The following is a 22,409-nucleotide window of genomic DNA, read 5'->3' as shown; positions in this document are numbered from 1 at the left end:
CTGTGGCTCTGTTCTTGTGCCAGTACCAAATTGTCTTGATTACTATGGCTTTATAATAGAGCTTGAAGTTGGGGAGTGAGATCCCCCCTACTTTATTCTTCTTTCTCAGGATTGCTTTGGCTATTCGGGGTCTTTGGTGGTTCCGTATGAATTTTTGAATTATTTGTTCCAGTTAATTGAAGAATGTTGCTGGTAGTTTCATAGGGATTGCATCAAATCTGTATATTGCTTTGGGCAGGATGGCCATTTTGACAATATTAATGCTTCCTAGCCACGAGCATGGGATGCGTTTCCATCTGTTAGTGTCCCCTTTAATTTCTCTTAAGAGTGACTTGTAGTTTTCAGAGTATAAGTCTTTCACTTCTTTGGTTAGGTTTATTCCTAGGTATTTTATTTTTTTTGATGCAATTGTGAATGGAGTTGTTTTCCTGATTTCTCTTTCTGTTGGTTAATTGTTAGTGTATAGGAAAGCCACAGATTTCTGTGTGTTGATTTTGTATCCTGCAACTTTGCTGTATTCAGATATCAGTTCTAATAGTTTTGGGGTGGAGTCTTTAGGGTTTTTTATGTACAGTATCATGTCATCTGCAAATAGTGACAGTTTAACTTCTTCTTTACCAATCTGGACTCCTTGTATTTTTTTGTTTTGTCTGATTGCTGTGGCTAGGACCTCCAGTACTATGTTAAATAACAGTGGGGAGAGTGGGCATCCCTGTCTAGTTCCCAATCTCAGAGGAAATGCTTTCAGCTTCTCGCTGTTCAATATAATGTTGGTTGTGGGTTTTTCATAGATGGCCTTTATTATGTTGAGGTACTTGCCCTCTATTCCCATTTTGCTGACAGTTTTTATCATGAATGGATATTGAACTTTGTCAAATGCTTTTTCAGCATCTATGGAGATGATCATGTGGTTTTTGTCTTTCTTTTTGTTGATGTGGTGGATGATGTTGATGAACTTTCGAACGTTGTACCATCCTTGCATCCCTGGGCTGAATCCCACTTGGTCATGGTGTACGATCCTTTTGATGTATTTTTGAATTCGGTTTGCTAAAATTTTGTTGAGTATTTTTGCATCTACATTCATCAGGGATATTGGTCTGTAGTTTTCTTTTTTGGTGGGGTCTTTGCCTCTTTTTGGTATTAGGGTGATGTTAGCTTCATAGAATGAATTTGGGAGTATCCCCTCCTCTTCTATTTTTTGGAAAACTTTAAGGAGAATGGGTATTATGTCTTCCCTGTATGTCTTGATAAAATTCCGAGGTAAATCCATCTGGCCCGGGGGTTTTGTTCTTTGGTAGTTTTTTGATTACCGCTTCAATTTCATTGCTGGTATTGGTCTGTTTAGATTTTCTGTTTCTTTTTGGGTCAGCCTTGGAAGGTTGTTATTTTTCTAGGAAGTTGTCCATTTCTCCTAGGTTTCCCAGCTTGTTAGCATATAGGTTTTCATAGTATTCTGTAATAATTCTTTGTATTTCTGTGGGGTCCATCGTGATTTTTCCTTTCTCATTTCTGATACTGTTGATTTGTGTTGACTCTCTTTTCCTCTTAATAAGTCTGGCTAGAGGCTTATCTATTTTGTTTATTTTCTCGAAGAACCAGCTCTTGGTTTCATTGATTTTTGCTATTGTTTTATTCTTCTCAATTTTATTTATTTCTTCTCTGATCTTTATTATGTCCCTCCTTCTGCTGACCTTAGGCCTCATTTGTTCTTCTTTTTCCAATTACGATAATTGTGACGTTAGACCGTTCATTTGGGCTTGTTCTTCCTTTTTTAAATACGCTTGGATTGCTATATACTTTCCTCTTAAGACTGCTTTTGCTGTGTCCCACAGAAGTTGGGGCTTAGTGTTGTTGTTGTCGTTTGTTTCCATATATTGCTGGATCTCCATTTTAATTTGGTCATTGATCCATTGATTATTTAGGAGGATGTTGTTTAGCCTCCATGTGTTTGTGAGCCTTTTTGCTTTCTTTGAACAGTTTATTTCTAGTTTAATGCCTTTGTGGTCTGAAAAGTTGGTTGGTAGGATTTTAATCTTTTGGAATTTACTGAGGCTCTTTTTGTGGCCTAGTATGTGGTCTATTCTGGAGAATGTTCCATGTGCACTTGAGAAGAACGTGTATCCTGTTGCTTTTGGATGTAGAGTTCTGTAGATGTCTATTAGGTCCATCTGTTCTAGTGTGTTGTTCAGTGCCTCTGTGTCCTTACTTATTTTCTGTCTGGTGGATCTGTCCTTTGGAGTGAGTGGTGTGTTGAAGTCTCCTAGAATGAATGCATTGCATTCTATTTCCTCCTTTAGTTTTGTTAATATTTGTTTCAGGTATGTTGGTGCTCCTGTATTGGGTGCATATATATTTATAATGGTTATATCCTCTTGATGGACTGAGCCCTTTATCATTATGTAATGTCCTTCTTTGTCTTTTGTTACTTTCTTTATTTTGAGGTCTGTTTTGTCTCATACCAGAATTGCAACACCTGCTTTCTTCTCTCTGTTGTTTGCTTGAAATATCTTTTTCCATCCCTTGACTTTAAGTCTGTGCGCGTCTTTGGGTTTGAGGTGAGTCTCTTGTAAGGAGCATATGGATGGATCTTGCTTTTTTATCCATTCTATTACTCTGTGTCTTTTGGTTGGTGCATTCAGTCCATTAACATTTATGGTGATTATTGAAAGGTATGAATTTATTGCCATTGCAGGCTTTAAGTTTGTGGTTACCAAAGGTTTAGGGTTAGCTTCTTTACTATCTTACTGTCTAACTTAACTCTCTTGTTGAGCTATTGTAAACACAATCTGATGATTCTTTATTTCTCTCCCTTCTTATTCCTCCTCCTCCCTTCTTCATATGTTGGGTGTTTTGTTATGTGCTCTTTTTAGGAGTGCTCCCATCTAGAGCAGTCCCTGTAGGATGCCCTGTAGAGGTGGTTTGTGGGAGGCAAATTCCCTGAACTTTTGCTTGTCTGGGAATTGTTTAATCCCTCCTTCATATTTAAATGATATTCGTGCTGGATACAGTAGTCTTGGTTCGAGGCCCTTCTGTTTCATTGCATTAAGTATATCATGCCATTCTCTTCTGGCCTGTAGGGTTTCTGTTGAGAAGTCTGATGATAGCCTGATGGGTTTTCCTTTGTAGGTAACCTTTTTTTCTCTCTGGCTGCCTTTAATACTTTGTCCTTGTCTTTGATCTCTGCCATTTTAATTATTATGTGTCTTGGTGTTGCCCTCCTTGGATCCCTTGTCATGGGAGTTCTGTGTACCTCTGTGGTCTGAGAGGCCATTTCTTCCCCTAGTTTGGGGAATTTTTCGGGAGTTATTTCTTCAAAGACACTTTCTATCCCTTTTTCTGTCTCTTCTCCTTCTGGAATTCCTATAATGCGTATATTATTCCTTTTTGATTGGTCACTCAGCTCTCTTAAAATTCTTTCATTCCTGGAGATCCTTTTCTCTCTCTCTGCATCAGCTTCTCTGCGTTCCTGTTCTCTGTTTTCTAGTCCATTAATGGTCTCTTGCATCTCGTCCATTCTGTTTTGAAGTCCTTCCAGAGCTTGTTTTATTTCTGTATTCTCCTTCCTTAGTTCTTGCATATTCCTCTGCAAGTCCATCAGCATGGTTATGACTTTTGTTTTGAATTCTTTTTCAGGAAGACTGGCTAAATCTATCTCCCCAGGTTCCTTCTCAGGGGAAGATGTAGCAGATGCTGAAGCTGTCTGGGTTAGTCTTGTCTGGATCATATTTTTTTGCCTTTTCATGTTGACAGGTGCTATTGACTGTCAGCTGGGGGTGCCAAACTTTTCACTTGCTACTGGCCTTTCTTTACTGGAACAACTGCGACCCCTAGTGGCTTGTGTTGGGTAATTGCGTGTAGACTGGGTCTTTGTGTCTTGCCTGTCCGGAATGGAGGAATTTTCCTTTCTGTGGGCGGAGTTTGTCTCAGGCTGCTTCTCTGCTTTCACAGCGCCTGGAGGGGTAATGGAGAGGGGGGGGCTGTTTGGCTGTTTACCTCCGTGAGGGGTCTCAGAGCTGTTGCCCAGGGGGTTAGTGCGCCCGGTTCCCTGTAATTTCCAGCCACTGGGCTGTGACCTATGCTGTTTCCGTCCAGCTGTTAAATCCCTGTCCCTTTAAGACTTTCAAGAAGCCCCCGCTTTTCTTTGTCACTGGGGCATCAGCTTTGGCACCCGCTCAGAGGTCTTGCTGCCCTATTTCCATAGTTTCCAGCCCTCCACGCTTGCACTGTGTCTGCGCTGTGGTGCAGGTGGCTGCGGCTGGGTGTTTAGCAGTCCTGGGCTCCCTCTCCCTCCAGCCGGGAGCTGGCGGGAGGTGTGCTCGGGTCCCGCCGGGCCGGGGCTTGTATCTTACCCCTTTCACCAGGCGCTGGGTTCTCGCTGGTGTAGTTGTAGTCTGGCTGTTGTCCTGTGTCTTCTGGTCTCTCTTTTAGGATTAGTTGTATTTGTTGTTTTTTCAAAAATATATGTTTTTGGGAGGAGATTCCCACTGTCCTATTCACACCCCCATGTTGGCTCCGCCTCTGATTTTGTTTTTTAAGAAATTAAGTTTAAAATCATTTAAGATAATAAAAATTGCTTTCATTTATTTGTTGCTTTGTATGCCAGGCCTTGGTCTAAATTATTTAAACCTGAACTCTTCAGTCAAAGCATTAACTCATTTCATTTTCCCTACAATCCTATGAGTTTGGTGCTAGTATTATTTCTTATTTACACTTGGGGAAACTGAGGCAAATAGGCCATTTAGTCTAAATGGTTAAAATTGTTTTAGCTAAAACCAGGAGAGATTCAAATTCAGACAAGCTTCAGATCCTGCAGTCATAGAATAGTTTTAGGGTAGAATACCTATTTTTAGTTCAGTCCATTTTGCAGGCTCAGGGTCAGATAAAGAGTAGGTTTCAGTAGAGAGATGATTTATAGACCCTTCTCAAATCTCTGGCCTTAATTAGATTGGAGTTTCCTAGGTAGCACTCCCTTAGAATGGGCTGACCCAATCCTGAAGTTGTAGCCCTCAGTCAATGGTGCCCAAGCTACTAATCAGAGGAGAAATGGGAACTGCAGCTGGAAGTCTAAGGTAGAATCAAGAAGGGGTTTTGACCACATTTTTTCTTTCTAATGTCACATTGATGTAGATACTTTTTTTATCCACTAGTTCACATACTGCCTAGAATAAACATGCAACAGAATTTATTTGTTTACTAGGAAATTTGCATCTGTCCATCTTGGATATGATCTTTAGGAGTTGGAGAAGAAAAAAATAGCTGGTTTGATTTATGTATCTGAAATAGACTGGTGTTGACAGTGAGAGGTAGTGGTATGTAGTTTAGAGGAGTGAAGTGCTAGCCACAAAATATGGGAAGGATCTAATGAGACTTCAAGGAATTCCTACAATTGAGATGTAGATGTTTGACTTGAGTAAGTTTACTAGCTAAATAACTAATTTCTGATGCCACCTGGCAGATGATTAAAATTCATGCTTACCACAGAATACAATTCTTTTTTCTCTATGTTTTCCAGCATATGAAAGTGTTGTTGCAGCAGACACATAGCCGTATCACAAGGAAATGTTCAGGAGGAGTGGGGACCTTTTACGTACTCATGCTAGGTCAAAGGCCACTCTGCTGTTGCCAAGGCCCTAACAGGCAGCAGGAGGACCAGGGCTAGTTTTGTGCCTGCTCACCAAAAACCCCTAAATTTTATGTAGTTGAGTGCCAATTTGCACCTATTTTAGACCAGGAGAAAAATATTATGTCAAATAAGACTCACTTGGTGAAATAATAGTAATAACTACCAACATTCAGTGAATGCTATGTGTTAATACTTGACCTATATTTCATTTAATCCTTAAAACAATGCTGTGGGACCAATACCCTTTATTCTTTTGTTTTATTTATTTGTTATTAAGTAAATGTAATCATTTATGTGCAGATGAGGAAACAGCTTTGAAGAGGCAAGTAAATTTGTCCAAAGTCATGTAACTTAAGTGTGGGCAAGGGTGTCCCAGGGTGTAAAATGAAAGCCTCTCATGGGAATCTTTGGAGATACAGATTTTGATTCGATCTAAGGAAGAACCTTCTGACTAAGATGTTGGGAGGTGGAATAGGCAGGCTTGGGAGTACTACCCTGTCAAATGAAGGCTGGACAGCCACTTGTAGGTAGCAGGATGGATTCAAACCTTCTACTTGAAATTTGGGTGGAAAACTGCTGAAGTCCTTTCTAGCTAAGAAAATGCCTTGCAGGAATTTGTCATGTCCGAAATGTATTGTGCTTATTTTGCCCTGACAGTCTTTTGGCACTACATGATTGCAGACATAAGTATCTTTTTGGTGGAAATAACAAAATCTGAAATCTCCTTAAATTTGTTAATGTTAAGTCTGGTATTCATTCCACTAAGTTCCACTTTAAAGTATGCAAAATGTTATAAACATCTGCTTTAAACAATGAATGGCGTAAAGTCCTTTGCATTTTAATTTAAAGAATGGCACGGTTTTATAATACATTTATTTTAAAACATGCAGAATGTATTGAATTTTCTAAAGTGATGGCTTGTCTTGGCATTATGCTATCTTATGAAACACTTTCTCACTCTCACAATGTGTCTGTATAGTTTTCAATATCAGCAAAACCTTTAAATATTAGTTGGGTGTTGTGTATCGTTGTATGGTGACTGCTAGTACATATGGTATTTCTGATCCATGTAATAAAGTACATTTGTCATGTATCTTGTGATCTGCATAACCTCTCAACTGTTACTTCATAAATCTGCTCTATCAGAGAACTGCTTTGTACAGCAGTGGTTGAAGCTGCTTTTAATAAACTAATATTTTGTGTCTTTTATATGTAATCAACAGGGAGTATTATAGACTTGTGCCTCTAGAGAAACATTCCACTAACCTTCTTTTCTCATGACAATAATGGAAAAAAACAGCTTGGGAAAAGCACAGATGTTCAAGAACATATGTTGTTTGCTCCTAAAAGTCAGCTGAAGATCTTTTGTATTGCTCCAGGGTTTTTTGGTTTTGTTTCATTTTTAATGCTTTAGGGAGGAAACAGTTTGAGATACATGATGGGGGGGAGACAGAACTATAAATTTCAGTGAGACAGCAAGATTGGGTGCTATTTGTCAAAATTCTGAGTGCCTCCCCTTGCTCACACGAAGAGGTGATATTCTTGAGCAGAGCTGCAGGCAGTTGGCCAAAGACCAGCTATTCCCCACATGCTTCCCTACTCAGACATAAGGGTTCTGCTCTAGTTTTAGTCTTTGTTCTGTGCCAAGCTTAAAACAGTGTATAAGAGTACAGGTAATTAGTAATTTAGGTAATTCCTTGAGTATTTGGGTATGGGCTATTGTCTTCACTGTGGAAATTTGCTCAATGAGTTGGCTTTCCACAGTACAAGCAATTGGTTATTGATAACTGTAGGAAAATGTTCTTGGTAATTCTTAAGAAAAGGAAGCTATATGCGTTTGGTGATGTTGGTACGGCTGTCCATTATAAGCCTGTGAATGTGTAAGAGTTGCTATAAAGAGAATGGGAGCCAGCTGTCCCCAGTCTGTACTGACGAAAGAGGTTTTCACCATAGCAGAAAGGATCTGGGTTAAATACAAAGAACTTCCTGAATGTGTTATTTAAAGCCAGGTATGGACTGAACAGAGGCTGTTGAATTGTCTGTGGAAGAGAGGGAGAGTGTTAGAGAAAGAAATGGAAGGGGGCAGAGACTGGGAGATCCCCACTTAACTAAGGTGGTTTAAGTGTAATTCCACCCAAGGCTTATTTTTTTTTCACATTGACACATCTCAGGCTATGAGGTTTAAAAGGTCAGACCTGAAGAGTATACTAGTTGTGAGAACTAAAGTGCTGGAGGAACCCTGGGTCTGGAGGTCCTTATGGTATAATTATTAATTGAAAGGAAATGCTAAGGTGTGACCAATGGATGAGGAAATTGACCCGTGGTTAATTTTCCACCCTTGTCATTAAACACCAGTATACACACTGAGGTCACAGTATCAGAGAGAAATGTGGCACAGAGCAGTTTCTGGACAGGCAAATCGTCGATAGGCTGAGACTGCTTGGGTTGGGTTGGAGGGCTGGGGAAAGGGTACGGCTGCCATGTCCCTGTATGGTGTGTACCAGATGAATATTTTTACTAGGAAATCTCCACCAAGACCAGGGTTTCAAGTCAAACTTGGCACTTTGAATTCCAGAGAGCAGAGACTGAGAACAGGGAAAATTAACCCTTCCCTTTTTCTTCCCTCCTGGCAACCCTGCCCTTGTCTACATTTGGTTCTCTGTATTGCACCTCCCTTTATTTGGCATACATTCACTTTTAGTCTTTCTCCTTCAGTCTGTTTTTATTGCATAGTATTAAAAAAATTTGTTTTAAGTAAAAAGTTTAAGTCAAATATGTTTTTTTTTCACTTATTTGGGAAGAAAAATGCCACCTATGTTAGTTAAAAGTGCTTTTTGTTTATAAGTGACCCCTGGCATTTTTCTCCTACTTCTATGCTACTTCTCTTCATCATGTCCTCTCTGCCTCTGTATTTGTCTTTGTTGTGCTTCTACACTGGCCTCTTGTTCTGTGTGGACATTTAATTTCTTTCTTGGGCTCAAAGCACTACCCTTCTTGGCTTCTCTGTCTACCTACCCACTTGGCTCTTCCCCTTTCATTTCAGTCTTTCCTCTTGTTTTCCTTCCACATCTCCTAACCTTATTGGGATGCATGAATAGAAAATATGCTTTACAATAGGGGCAGGCAAATTAGCTGGCCATCTATTTTTGTAAGTAAAGTTTTATTAGGACATAGTCTCACCTACTTATCTGTGTATTGTCTATGACTGCTTTTGTGCTAAAAAGGCAAAGTTGAATAGTTAGTAATGAGACCTTTGGCCTGCAAAACCAAAAATAGTTACTATCTGGCCTTTTAAGAAAAAGTTTGTTGAATCCTGCTTTAAACTACTTTCTATATATACTGAATGAAGGCTTTTGTACTTTATTTGGAGACTTAGGTGATTTGGGTTGATTTTGTATCTCCTGTCCCTACCTAATGAAATTAGGCTGCATTTTCTATTTGCAAGTTCCCCCCAGATTTCTTATGTGAAGGCGTGGTATTCACACCAGAAAAGACAAGCTCGCTCTCACTGACCATCATGGTGGGTAACGCCAAAGGGTGTCTGTGTTGTGTTTGTGTGTGTGATATGTTCACCACCTTACACCTCTGTTTTTTTTAGTTTTTGGACCAAAAAAAAAAAAAAAAAAAGATGATTCCATTGCAAAGCTTTTAAAAATCTCATCGCTAATTTTTCCTTTAGGTCTATGAACAATTTTTGGAAATGTTGCATGCTGGAGAAAGGACTTTGTTTTAATTTAATGTGGCACCTAGAATCCTGGCACACATAAGAGCATTCCAGTTGAGTTTGATTTGGTGGGTGGTCTAGCTGAAAATGCTTTACACAATATGCTTACAGGTTGGTTTCATTAACATGAAATTAATATGGACTAAAATAGTCATAGGGTTTAAGGCTGAAAAATGTTTTAGAGATCCTCTATTTCAACCCTGTGCTTTTTAACAGATGAGGAAACTGAAAGATTCCAATTTGCCCAAGCTTTTAGGAGTTCATGACAGAGTCCAGGAGCCCAGGACTCTTTACCCTCAGTCCAGTCTTTCCCTAAAACAAAACACAGTGACAATTAGCCACACAAATGTAACATTCTGACTAATATCAAGATTAATTCTTCTTTTCCCTTCTATAAAAAGAGGGGCCGCTAAAGGAAACTAGCTTCTGCAGGTCTCTTTCTGCTGTGTTAATAATCAAACCTTTCCCACTGTGACTGTGCCTCTGCCTCACAGGCAATATAACATCTTTTAGCTAAAACAAAAACAAACCTCCCTCCTGCCCCTGTGTTCCCCATAAAAGGCTGGATTTGTTGTTGTTTTTTGTTTTTTTGTTTGTGTTTTCTCTACACTCTTCTACTTCATCCTGGATAGCTGTCAATTTATTTTTATAACTTTTATTTTTTCTCATAAAAGTAACGTGTGTTGTAGAAAATTAGAAAACCCAGGAAGGTCTAAATGAAATATAATAATTCATAATCTAACCTGCCAGAGAATATGTGCATGTGGGAATATTTTCACAATTGTCTTTGCACCATATAATTTTATATTCTGCTTTCTTAACTTTATATTATGAGGATTTTCCCCATGTCACTGAAAATTCCTTCAAAGTGTTTGAAAAGTTCCCTCCTATTCTTTCTTGTGGGTAAGCTATAAATTATCTTGTTTGCCTATTTTTGAACATTTAAGACGGTTTTTAAAAATTGAAGTATTGCTGATACATGGTTTCAAATATACAACACAGTGATTCAACAGTTACCCATGTTGTTAAATCCTCACTCTCACTAGTGCAGTTACTGTCTGAGCATTTAAATTTTCTCTGAAATTTTTTTTGTTACTAAAATATTGCCCAGTAATTTTAATGGCTTTAATGATCTTTATCTGATCAGATCCTTACAGAAGAATTCTAGAAAAGAATGAACTTTTCATAACAAGTTTCCTAATCCATATAAGCCAACTGCTTTCCCAAAAGGCTGAAACAGTCAACAACTCTTCCAGAAGTGTGTGACTGACTGGCACACTTGAAGAGCTGTAAATAAAGCCTTTAAAAATATTCCTTTCAATATGTCACTTTCTGGCTAGGAACCTGTGCATGGCTGCAGGATCTAGTCTAAGCTTCTTAGTGCACGTCTTCCATGTCTTCGCTTCCAGCTTTCTCAACCACTGCAATCTGGCATCTGCCCCCATCTGTCTGCCCAGAGGCATCAAGGAAATAGCTCTGAACTGGAACAAGTGTCAGAAAACGGGGCTTCGAATCCCAGATTTGCTACTTAGTAGAATGTGATCTCAGCCAAGGAACTGAATTTCTTTGAGCCTGTTTCCTCAGCTTTAAAATGGAAATAATAAAGCAGACCTTGATTTGTGGGGATCCGTGAGATATGCAAGAAGTATTTTTAATCTGGAGTGCTGTGTATAATGTTAGGGGGGATATATATATTGTCATTGAGATTATTCTTTGGGGTAGTGTGGTAGTTAGTGCTGTCCACCAAATATTTTTTATATTTGGCTCATGTAAGAATTTTGCTTCCCCTCATTTTCATTTGGATGTGGCCACATGACTGGTTTTCTCCAAGTCCATGTTTGATGTGAGTGAAAGTGACATGCATTTATGTGTAAAGTGTATGAAGAGCTAGGCCGTAGCTACTCTCCTATTCTCTCTCCCTGGGCAAAGGGCAGTGTGGCAGATGGTTGCTCCATGAGCCTGGGACCTGGAGAAAGAACATCAGTGTGGACAGGAATCCCTAGCCAACCAGTAATGGACCTGTATCCTGAGCAAGAGTTAGACTTGGCTTTTCTAAAGCCCAACATTAGCAGGTTGTTTGGTAATGCACTCTGACCTACCAACACCAGCCTCGTCTTGGTCCTTCTGTCTCTACAGCATTTGGTATTGAAATTCTTGCAACCGTCTTCTCCTTTCATTTGGTGCCATTAACACTCATGGTGTTTTCCTCCAACTTTTAACAAATCCTAGGTCTCCATTGCATTCTCTTCTTCATTTCCTACTTAAATATGGTTATGAGTTTCTGACCACATCATCTCCTTTTGGTATATGCTTACTTTTGCCAACTTAGTTTACTCTCTCAGCTTTAAATATTATGTCTCTTTGAGCCCTGTATGTTTGAAAAACATTTCCAGTTTGAAAATCACCAGTCTACCCTTTTTCTAATGCCTTGAGTGCAAGGACTCTAGACTGGAACCAGACGGCCAGCTGTGTCTTCCACTTACCTACCTGAGAGAGACTTACCCTCTCTGTGTCTGTTTCTTTGCATCTATAACATAGGGATAACTGTAGTTCGTACCCCATAGGTGGTTGTGAAGATTAAATAAGAAAATACATGTAAAACACTTCCAGTACCTACCTGGGTTCAGTACACTAACTAGAAATGGAAATGGTTGTTTTTTTTACATATCTTATCTCCCTCCTTCACTCCCCAAGTTCTACCTCCAGGTCTGGTAAGATATGCTTACAATTAGAGGCCCCATATTTTACGTAGGTCTAATATGCCATTGATGTCTAATATTAAGAGTGAGAAATTGGTACTCTTGCCCTAAAGAGTGCTCGCTTTATTTTTAAGTTGAATTACTGTCTTTAGGTGGGTCATACATTTTTAAGTCCTCACAGCACTTAAACCCTACCCCTTTTTGTTTTATACACACTTACGTGGTTGACCTTGGAAGGAAATATCCCTTTAGCAAACCTGCTCTACCCACACCTGCTAAAGTTTCCCCTGTGTACTTTTGGTTCATTACTGCCAGGACATCATGGCGTCCAATGGCTTTTCCCCTGAGAATGTCTTGAAAATATTTCGTATTATGGTAAAATACACATGACATAAAGTTTACCATTTTCACCATTGGTAAGTGCACATTCACCATCATTAAGAACATCCACAGTGTTATACAACCAACATCCCTATCCAGTTCCAGAGGTTTTTCACCATCTTAAATGGAAACTCGGTCCCCATTAAACAGTGACTCCCCATTCCACCCTCCCCTCAGTCTCCAGTAACCATTATTCTCCTTTCTGTCTGTATGAATTCGTCTTTCCTAAGTATGCCCCATGCAAGTGGGATCATACAGTATTTTTCCATGTCTTGGCTTCTTTGACTTAGCGTTATTTTTTTCAAAGTTCATCCATGTTGTGGCATGTGTCAGAATTTCATTTATTTAATGGCTGAATAATATTCTCTTGTATGGATAGACCACAAGTTGTTTATCTATTCAGTAACTGTTGATAGACACTTGGGCTGCCCAGCCAAGACTCTTGAGGCCCGTGGGACCGGCTCATCCATGTTCTCCATCCTCCAGAGAATTTCCCTTCTGGAAATTCCTTTGTCTGAACACTTTGTCTGCCTCAAAGTATATATTAAGTGATGAAAATATAGGGGAAGGAGGTTGGGAAGCAGCAGAGGGAGAGTTCGCAGACTATATAAATGTGACAGTGATAGGCTTTTATTTCTTTTTGCAAAAAAGATGTGATTTTAAAAAGTACTCTTGGCTAATGATTATAATTATGATGTAGGTTTCAAGTTTTTTGGTAGCTGATTTCCTGTTTTCCAATCACTTTTGGCTCCTACAAATGGCTTTTTGTATTCAGAAAGTTGGTGGTGGGGGATACAGAAAAGTCCCTCAGTGCTGTGCTTTCGCTGACTTGTGACATCTATTATTTTGTTTGGTGGCTTAGCTTTTGAATTTGGGGGTTGTATTTCTCATCTCTTTGGCACTGTATTTTAAGTTTCTCCAGGGAGGTGAACATTCTATGGGTTGGTAAATCCAGATAAGGAGCATCCATTTCTTAAAGGACTTGATGCATATTTGGAACTCCTTAAAGTGTTTCCTTTTTCTTTCTGTTTCTTCCAGCAACATCCAACACAACAGAACAGCCTGCAGCTAGTAGGCTGTAGTTTGCTATTTAACAAATTGGTTGGAATATTGATTCCAGCTTTCCAAAGTGCCTGCCTTTTTTTTTTTTTTTTTATGCTAGAATACTTGAAATATTCATCTTCCCTTCAAACCACCAACATTCTAGTCAGGATATGTTCAGTACTGATCTTGAGTTGTAATACAAAACTATCAGTTTATATCAGTCCTACCAATAGGAAAAAAAAAATTCAGGGACAGAGGATGAAATTTTTCCCTGCCAAATTTTGTCTTTCTCTGTGGGCCCATGCTAGTCTGTATCCCTGGTTTAGGCAGTAAAGTAACTTATTGCTTAGAGGATCTTAACACCCTGAGATTTACCAAGAACAATTATGATTTTAATATTATATTGTATTTCATTTCACAGGTTTGCTTTTTTACCTCAGTGGTTATTTCTATTTGCAATTCTGTTTCTTTTTAAATGTGTTAATAAAATGCTTGCATTAAGATTGGCTTGATGCCGGAATCTGATACGGTCCTTCTTTAAGTAAGTGATAAAGCTTTTGGCAATATAGCACTTAGAGATCTTTGGATGCATCCTAACTATACAAGTGGGGAAACTCTTAGTTCCTTACAGAGTTAAACTAAGGTCAGACCTGGTTTCCGACATGAAGTTCAGATGTATTGGCAGACCCCATGCTTGCATTTATTATGCTGTAATTTGGGGCTTAAAGAGTTATATCCAGTCCATCCCCAACATCTGGATAGTGTTTATAACGATCACATTTGATCCTAATGTAATTTTGTTGGGGAATTCACTAGAATTCCTCTGTTGGCTACATTACAGCTGAACATGAGATCTGTTAAAATATTACCAAAAACTAGTGAATATCCATAGAGAATACAAAAATAGATTTCAGTCCCCTTCCGACCCTCCCGCATGGCATTCATCTATCTGGGCTTCCTTGTCTCCATTGATAAAAATGGGGTGACTCTTTTAACAGCAGCCAACATTTGTCAAGGATTTGAACTTTGAAAAGCAGAACAGGCACAAAGATCTTTCCAGGATGATCATTGTACACATGCAGCTCCAAGGGCAGCATCATAGCCTCAACAGATAAAGATGACATGGGCTTGATGGAGATTTTTCCTGTCATTTTCATTTTGATTTAGATGCTATTATGTCGGGTTAGGAAAACATCACTTGGAAAGTAGAACCAAAGGATTGGTTTTAGCCACCCTCCCCTCCATCAATGGAAGCCCCGAATGAATCAAGTTGGACCTTTTAAGGCCTGTAAAGGGAGCCTTTAATTATGTGGGGGGTACTGAGGGTGGAGGGACAAAGGAAGTTTGGCTGTGCAGTTTCAGGACTGCACAGCAAAAAGATTATTAGCATATTTCATATAATTTGCTAGCTATGTACCATCCTCATGAAATAATTTTCACATTCAAAAAGAGATAGATGGGAAAAGAAAAAGACAGATAAGGAAGGATAGAGACTGTAACAGTTTTTAGGGAGGGAAATTCGTTTCATTAAATCTAAACAGCATATGCTTTTCTGATGTACTGCATATGCAAGTCTATGCAAATTATTTAATAGCAGTGCACTCAAGAGTAATTTCCATTTCCTCCCAGGATTGTGACGGGAATATTCCTTTTAATCAGATTAGATGACATCCTCTGCAAACTTTTGGGGGTTTCAACTTAATTTACCATGCTAAGTAGTTAGGGTAATTTGAAATAAAGCAATCAGTGGGCTGAAATGAAGCCAAACCTCATTTCTGTCTTTGAGATGAGGAGCTGGCCGGCTGTGTGAACCCCACAGGACTTCTTTCCTCTCCTCTCCTCTCCTCTCCCTGCTCCCCAGCACCCAAGATCTCAGCAGAGTTCCCAGTGGCCAGTTGCCTTGTTGTGATGGCACCTGGTCAGATCTGTTTCCCAACTGCAGAGCTTGCATGCAATGCTGCATTCTATGCGACCTCCCCCTACTGTTACAATTTATGGTGCTCCGGCAAGCAATGATGGAACGATGAATTCACACTCCTTAAAACTTTCACCTGGGGAAGTCATGGACTGCCATGGTAAAGGTGCTGGGGAAAGGGAGAAACAGTCAGTTCAGTACCATGGATGGGCAAGGAGAGTCCTTGTAGGGAAGAACGTATGCTGGAACACACCTGAAGGTGACAGCTATTTCTCTATGGTGCCTGTGCTGCAGGTGTTGTGCTAGCCCTTGGAAAACTGTGAAGCTGGTTTTGAGGCATTGCTCAAAGATGTGTGGTCTTTGTGTTGCACAGTTCCAGGAGTACCATTGTCTTGTTGTCATGGGGGACGCTGTACCGTTTATAGCTACAATTCTCCAGCAGATGGTAGTAAAGGGCCTTGGGGAGAGAGTTGGAGTCCTTTTAAAAATGCATCAAGTTGCAGTTTGGACGAAAGCTGGCTGGCTTCCCCTTTCACAGGTCTGCTTTATGGGTGGTGGTGTTTGGGGAAGGGAAAGATTTTAATTGCTTAAACTAATGCCCTGCAGAGTGTTAGCAGATGAGGTTTAAATATCATCTGTACTCACGTTGTTATGGATTTACTAGCCACCAAGAAAAAAGTGAATTTAATGGTGAAATTTCATGTACCAAGATAACTAGTAAATTCTTGCCCTCTTTTTTCTTCAAACCCACCTTCCCCTTGAGGCAATACTTTGACCCAGCTCTTGTTGGTTTTGAGGCACTGAGATCTGATGCCAGTGGCATAGCAAGACACTTATTAAAGGGTTGTTTACAGCCTTTGGACATGACAGAGAGAGAAAAGAACAGGCTGCAATCAATTAGCTCTTCACAAATTATTAAGGACATCATATAACCAAAGCAGGCTCCTTCCTACCAACAGGAGCTATGGTTTTCTGAGTGCCTATTGTGTCTTTCCATTGTTTTTGTTAATCCCCGAGGCAGTCCTTTAAGGTAGTTGTCTTTTCCCCCATTACACAGAGAAGAGAATGGGAAGCTAAAGGACCCACAGGAAGCTTTTCAGTTAGTATGGAGATTCAAATCTTAAGCTGCCTGACACGGAAGCCCAGCCTCATGTCAGTAGAATGTGTCACCACCTGACAACGAAAAGTGGGACTGAGGGAGACTTCTTTCTTACCAGTTTGCATTATGGTTGAATAGATAAAACATGTGCATGATCAATTCAAATACACAGTCACAAGTAGGGTTCTGTCCTTCCATGCCTCTTCCCCCAGGCACACTCCCATTGGCAACCACAAGTTTCCTGTATATTCTTTCAGAAATATTTTGTGCTTTTATAAACATACACATATATATTCTTTTATATAAATGGTAGCACATTACACACACAGTTGTCTTTTTTTCCACTTAATGTGTCTTGGAGGTGAGCTAAATAATTTTTTTGATAGCTGCAGAGTTGGGAATACTTCCCACTGTATGTGTGTACCATAACTTTATTTAGCTGAAATTGATTTATTTAACTGATGCATTTATTCAACTGAGATTGATGAACCTAACAGATTATATTGTCAAATGACTATTCCTATGCATGTAGTCCACCTTTAAACACTTCCCCATGAACAAGTGCCTCAATACTGGACTAGCATAAGGCCCCCAGAGTCACTAAATAGCAGATATATTTTTGAAGAAAGTTGTTATTAATTAATTAATTAATTATTTTGTTATCATTAATCTACAATTACATGAAGAACATTATGTTTACTAGGCTCTCCCCTACCCCAAGTCCCCCCTACAAACCCAATTACAGTCACTGTCCATCAGCATAGTAAGATGTTGTAGAATCACTACTTGTCTTCTCTGTGTTGCAAAGCCCTACCCTTTCCCCCAACCCCCACATTATACATGCTAATCATACTACCCCCTTTCTTCTTTGCCCGCCCTTATCCCTCCCTACCCTCCCATTCTCCCCAGTCTTCTTTCCCTTTGGTAACTGTTAGTCCATTCTTGGGTTCTGTGATTCTGCTGCTGTTTTGTTCCTTCAGTTTTTCTTTTTTTCTTACACTCCACAGATGAGTGAAATCATTTGGTATTTGTCTTTCTCTGCTTGACTTATTTCACTGAGCATAACACCCTCTAGCTCCATCCATGTTGTTGCAAATGGTAGGATTTGTTTTCTTCTTATGGCTGAATAACATTCCATTGTGTATATGTACCACATCTTCTTTATCCATTCATCTACTGATGGACACTTAGGTTACTTCCATTTCTTGCCTATTGTAAATAGTGCTGCGATAAACATAGGGGTGCATCTGTCTTTTTCAAAACTGGAGTGCTGCATCCTTAGGGTAAATTCCTAGAAGTGGAATTCCTGGGTCAAATGGTAAGTCTGTTTTGAGCATTTTGAGGAACCTCCATACTGCTTTCCACAATGGTTGAACTAATGTACATTCCCACCAGCAGTGTAGGAGGGCTCCCCTTTCTCCACAACCTCGCCAGCATTTGTTGTTGTTTGTCTTTTGGATGGTGGCGATCCTTACTGGTGTGAGGTGATATCTCATTGTGGTTTTAATTTGCATTTCTCTGATAACTAGCAATGTGGAGCATCTTTTCATGTGTCTGTTGACCATCTGAATTTCTTCTTTGGAGAAGTGTCTGTTCAGCTCCTCTGCCCATTTTTTAATTGGATTATTTGCTTTTTGTTTGTTGAGGTGCATGAGCTCTTTATATATTTTGTATGTCAAGCCTTTATAGGATCTGTCATTTACAAATATATTCTCCCATACTGTAGGATACCTTTTTGTTCTATTGATAGTGTCCTTTGCTGTACAGAAGCTTTTCAGCTTGATGTAGTCCCACTTGTTCACTTTTGCTTTTGTTTTCCTTGCCCGGGGAGATATGTTCATGAAGAAGTCGCTCATGTTTATGTCCAAGAGATTTTTGCCTATGGTTTTTTCTAAGAGTTTTCTGGTTTCATGACTTACATTCAGGTCTTTGATCCATTTTGAATTTACTTTTGTGTATGGGGTTAGACAGTGATCCAGTTTCATTCTCTTACATGTAGCTGTCCAGTTTTGCCAGCACCATCTGTTGAAGAGACTGTCATTTCGCCATTGTATGTCCATGGCTCCTTTATCAAATATTAATTGACCATATATGTTTGGGTTAATGTCTGGAGTCTCTAATCTGTTCCACTGGTCTGTGGCTCTGTTCTTGTGCCAGTACCAAATTGTCTTGATTACTATGGCTTTGTAGTAGAGCTTGAAGTTGGGGAGTGAGATCCGCCCCACTTTATTCTTCCTTCTCAGGATTGCTTTGTCTATTCGGGGTCTTTGGTGTTTCCATATGAATTTTTGAACTATTTGTTCCAGTTTGTTGAAGAATGTTGTTGGTAATTTGATAGGGATTGCATCGAATCTGTATATTGCTTTGGGCAGGATGGCCATTTTGACGATATTAATTCTTCCTAGCCAGGAGCATGGGATGAGTTTCCATTTATTAGTGTCCTCTTTAATTTCTCTTAAGAGTGTCTTATAGTTTTCAGGGTATAGGTCTTTCACTTCTTTGGTTAGGTTTATTCCTAGGTATTTTATTCTTTTTCATGCAGTTATGAATGGAATGGTTTTCCTGATTTCTCTTTCTATTGGCTCATTGTTAGTGTGTAGGAAAGCCACTGATTTCTGTGTGTTATTTTTGTATCCTGCAACTTCGCTGTATTCTGATATCAGTTCTAGTAGTTTTGGAGTGGAGTCCTTAGGGTTTTTTATGTACAATATCATGTCATCTGCAAATAGTGACAGTTTAACTTCTTCTTTACCAATCTGGATTCCTTGTATTTCTTTGTTTTGTCTAATTGCCATGGCTAGGACCTCCAGTACTATGTTAAATAACAGTGGGGAGAGTGGGCATCCCTGTCTCCTTCCCGATCTCAGAGGAAAAGCTTTCAGCTTCTTGCTGTTCAGTATGATGTTGGCTGTGGGTTTATCCTATATGGCCTTTATTATGTTGAGGTACTTGCCCGCTATACTCATTTTGCTGAGAGTTTTTATCATGAATGGATGTTGAATTTTGTCGAATGCTTTTTCAGCATCTATGGAGATGATCATGTGGTTTTTGTCTGTCTTTTTGTTTATGTGGTGGATGATGTTGATGGATTTTCGAATGTTGTACCATCCTTGCATCCCTGGGATGAATCCCACTTGGTCATGGTGTATGATCCTTTTGATGTATTTTTGAATTCGGTTGGCTAATATTTTGTTGAGTATTTTTGCATCTACGTTCATCAGGGATATTGGTCTGTAATTTTCTTTTTTGGTGGGGTCTTTGCCTGGATATAGTATTAGGGTGATGTTGGCTTCATAGCATGTGTTTGGGAGTATTCCCTCCTCTTCTATTTTTTTGAAAACTTTAAGGAGAATGTATTTTATATCTTCTCTGTATGTCTGATAAAATTCCGAGCCAAATCCATCTGGCCTGGGTTTTTTTCCTTGGGTAGTTTTTTGATTACCACTTCAATTTCTTTGCTGGTAATTGGTTTGTTTAGATTTTGTGTTTCTTCCTTGGTCAGTCTTGGAAGGTTATATTTTTCTAGGAAGTTGTCCATTTCTTCTAGGTTTTCCAGCTTCTTAGCATATAGGTTTTCATAGTAGTCTCTAATAATTCTTTGTATTTCTGTTGGGTCTGTCGTGATGTTTCCTTTCTCATTTCTGATTCTGTTGATGTGTGTTGATTCTCTTTTTCTCTTAATAAGTTTGGCTAGAGGCTTATCTATTTTGTTTATTTTCTTGAAGAACCAGCTCTTGGTTCCATTGATTTTTTCTATTGTTTTATTCTTCTCAATTTCGTTTATTTCTTCTCTGATCTTTATTATGTCCTTCCTTCTGCTGACTTTAGGCCTCATTTGTTCTTCTTTTTCCAATTTTGACAATTGTGACGTTAGACTATTCATTTGGGTTTGTTCTTCCTTCTTTAAATATGCCTGGATTGCTATATACTTTCCTCTTAAGACTGCTTTCGCTGCGTCCCACAGAAGTTGGGGCTTTGTGTTGTTGTTGTCATATATTTCCATATATTGCTGAACCTCCATTTTAATTTGGTCTTTGATCCATTGACTATTTAGAAGCGTGTTGTTAAGCCTCCATGTGTTTGTGAGCCTTTTTGCTTTCTTTGTACAATTTATTTCTAGTTTTATACCTTTGTGGTCTGAAAAGTTGGTTGGTAGAATTTCAATCTTTTGGAATTTTCTGAGGCTCTTTTTGTGGCCTAGTATGTGGTCTATTCTGGAGAATGTTCCATGTGCACTTGAGAAGAATGTATATCCTGTTGCTTTTGGATGTAGAGTTCTGTAGATGTCTATTAGGTCCATCTGTTCTAGTGTGTTGTTCAGTGCCTCTGTGTCCTTACTTATTTTCTGTCTGGTGGATCTGTCCTTTGGAGTGAATGGTGTGTTGAAGTCTCCTAAAATGAATGCATTGCAGTCTATTTCCTCCTTTAATTCTGTTAGTATTTGTTTCACATATGCTGGTGCTCCTGTGTTGGGTGCATATATATTTATAATGGTTATATCCTCTTGTTGGACTGAGCCCTTTATCATTATGTAATGTCCTTCTTTATCTCTTCTTTCTTTGTTTTGAAGTCTGTTTTGTCTGATACTAGTACTGCAACACCTGCTTTTTTCTCCCTATTGTTTGCATGAAATATCTTTTTCCATCCCTTGACTTTTAGTCTGTGCATGTCTTTGGGTTTGAGGTGAGTCTCTTGTAATCAGCATATAGATGGGTCTTGTTTTTTTATCCATTCACTGACTATATGTCTTTTGATTGGTGCATTCAGTCCATTTACATTTAGGGTGATTATTGATAGGTATGTACTTATTGCCATTTCAGGCTTTAGATTCGTGGTTACCAAAGGTTCCAGGTTACTTTCTTTACTATCTAGTAGTCTAACTTAACTCATTTAGTATGCTGTTACAAACACAATCTAAAGGTTGTTTTCTATTTCTCCTCCTTTTTCTTCCTCCTTCATTCTTTATATATTAGGTATCAATTCTGGACTTTTTGTCTATCCCTTGATTGACTTTGGGGATAGTCAATTTAACTTTGCATTTCTCTCACAATCAGCTGCTCCACCCCCCCCACCATGATTTTACTACCTCTGGTGACAGCTATCCAACCATAGGAACACTTCCATCTATAGCAGTCCCTCCAAAATAGACTGCAGAGATGGTTTGTGGGAGGTAAACTCTCTCAGCTTTTGCTTATCTGGAAATTGTTTAATCCCTCCTTCAAATTTAAATGATAATCTTGCCGGATAAAGTGATCTTGGTTCCAGGCCCTTCTGCTTCTTGGCATTAAATACATCATGCCACTCCCTTCTGGCCTGTAAGGTTTCTGCTGAGAAGTCTGATGTTAGCCTGATGGGCTTTCCTTTGTATGTGATCTTATTTCTGCCTCTGGCTGCTTTTAACAGTCTGTCCTTATCCTTGATCTTTCCCATTTTAATTACTATGTGTCTTCATGTTATCTTCCTTGGGTCCCTTGTGTTGGGAGATCTGTGGATCTCCATGGCTGAGAGACTATCTCCTTCCCCAGATTGGGGAAGTTTTCAGCAACTACCTCCTCAAAGACACTTTCTATTCCTTTCTCTCTCTTCTTCTTCTGGTATCCCTATAATGTGAATATTGTTCCTCTTGGATTGGTCACACAGTTCTCTCAATATTCTTTCATTTTTAGAGGTCCTTTTTTCTCTCTGTGCCTCAGCTTCTTTGTATTCCTCTTCTCTAGTTTCTATTTCATTTATTGTCTCCTCCACCGTATCCAAACTGCTTTTAATACCCTCCACCGTGTTCTTCAACAATTGGATCTCTGACCTGAATTCATTCCTGAGTTCTTGGATGTCTTTCCGTACCTCCATTAGGATGTTGATGATTTTAATTTTGAACTCCCTTTCAGGAAGAGTCATGAGGTCCATATCATTTAAATCTTTCTCAG

At 39.2% G+C, this 22,409-nt stretch overlaps 1 protein-coding gene across 4 annotated transcripts in view; it reads left to right on the top strand.

Annotated features, from left to right (window-relative positions):
- LLPH (LLP homolog, long-term synaptic facilitation factor) overlaps positions 1 to 22,409 on the top strand; it is a 183,671-nt gene that overhangs the window by 22,040 nt on the left and 139,222 nt on the right. The window contains exon 4 of one of the 4 annotated variants that reach the window (XM_036895003.2): positions 5,924 to 6,839. The exons of 2 other annotated variants lie outside the window; for them this stretch is intronic. In XM_036895003.2, coding sequence (XP_036750898.1) covers positions 5,924 to 5,927 — 4 coding nt within the window. In that variant the 3' untranslated portion in view covers positions 5,928 to 6,839. Of the gene's footprint in view, positions 1 to 5,512; positions 6,840 to 22,409 lie in introns of those variants that run through there. One more of the 4 variants, XM_036895002.2, reaches the window with a different exon arrangement.

The sequence above is a fragment of the Manis pentadactyla genome, chromosome 10 (genome assembly GCF_030020395.1).
Source record: "Manis pentadactyla isolate mManPen7 chromosome 10, mManPen7.hap1, whole genome shotgun sequence".
NCBI lineage: Eukaryota > Metazoa > Chordata > Mammalia > Pholidota > Manidae > Manis > Manis pentadactyla.
The sequence above is the reverse complement of the archived record's forward strand: the minus strand, read 5'-3'. Positions and strand labels throughout refer to the sequence as shown.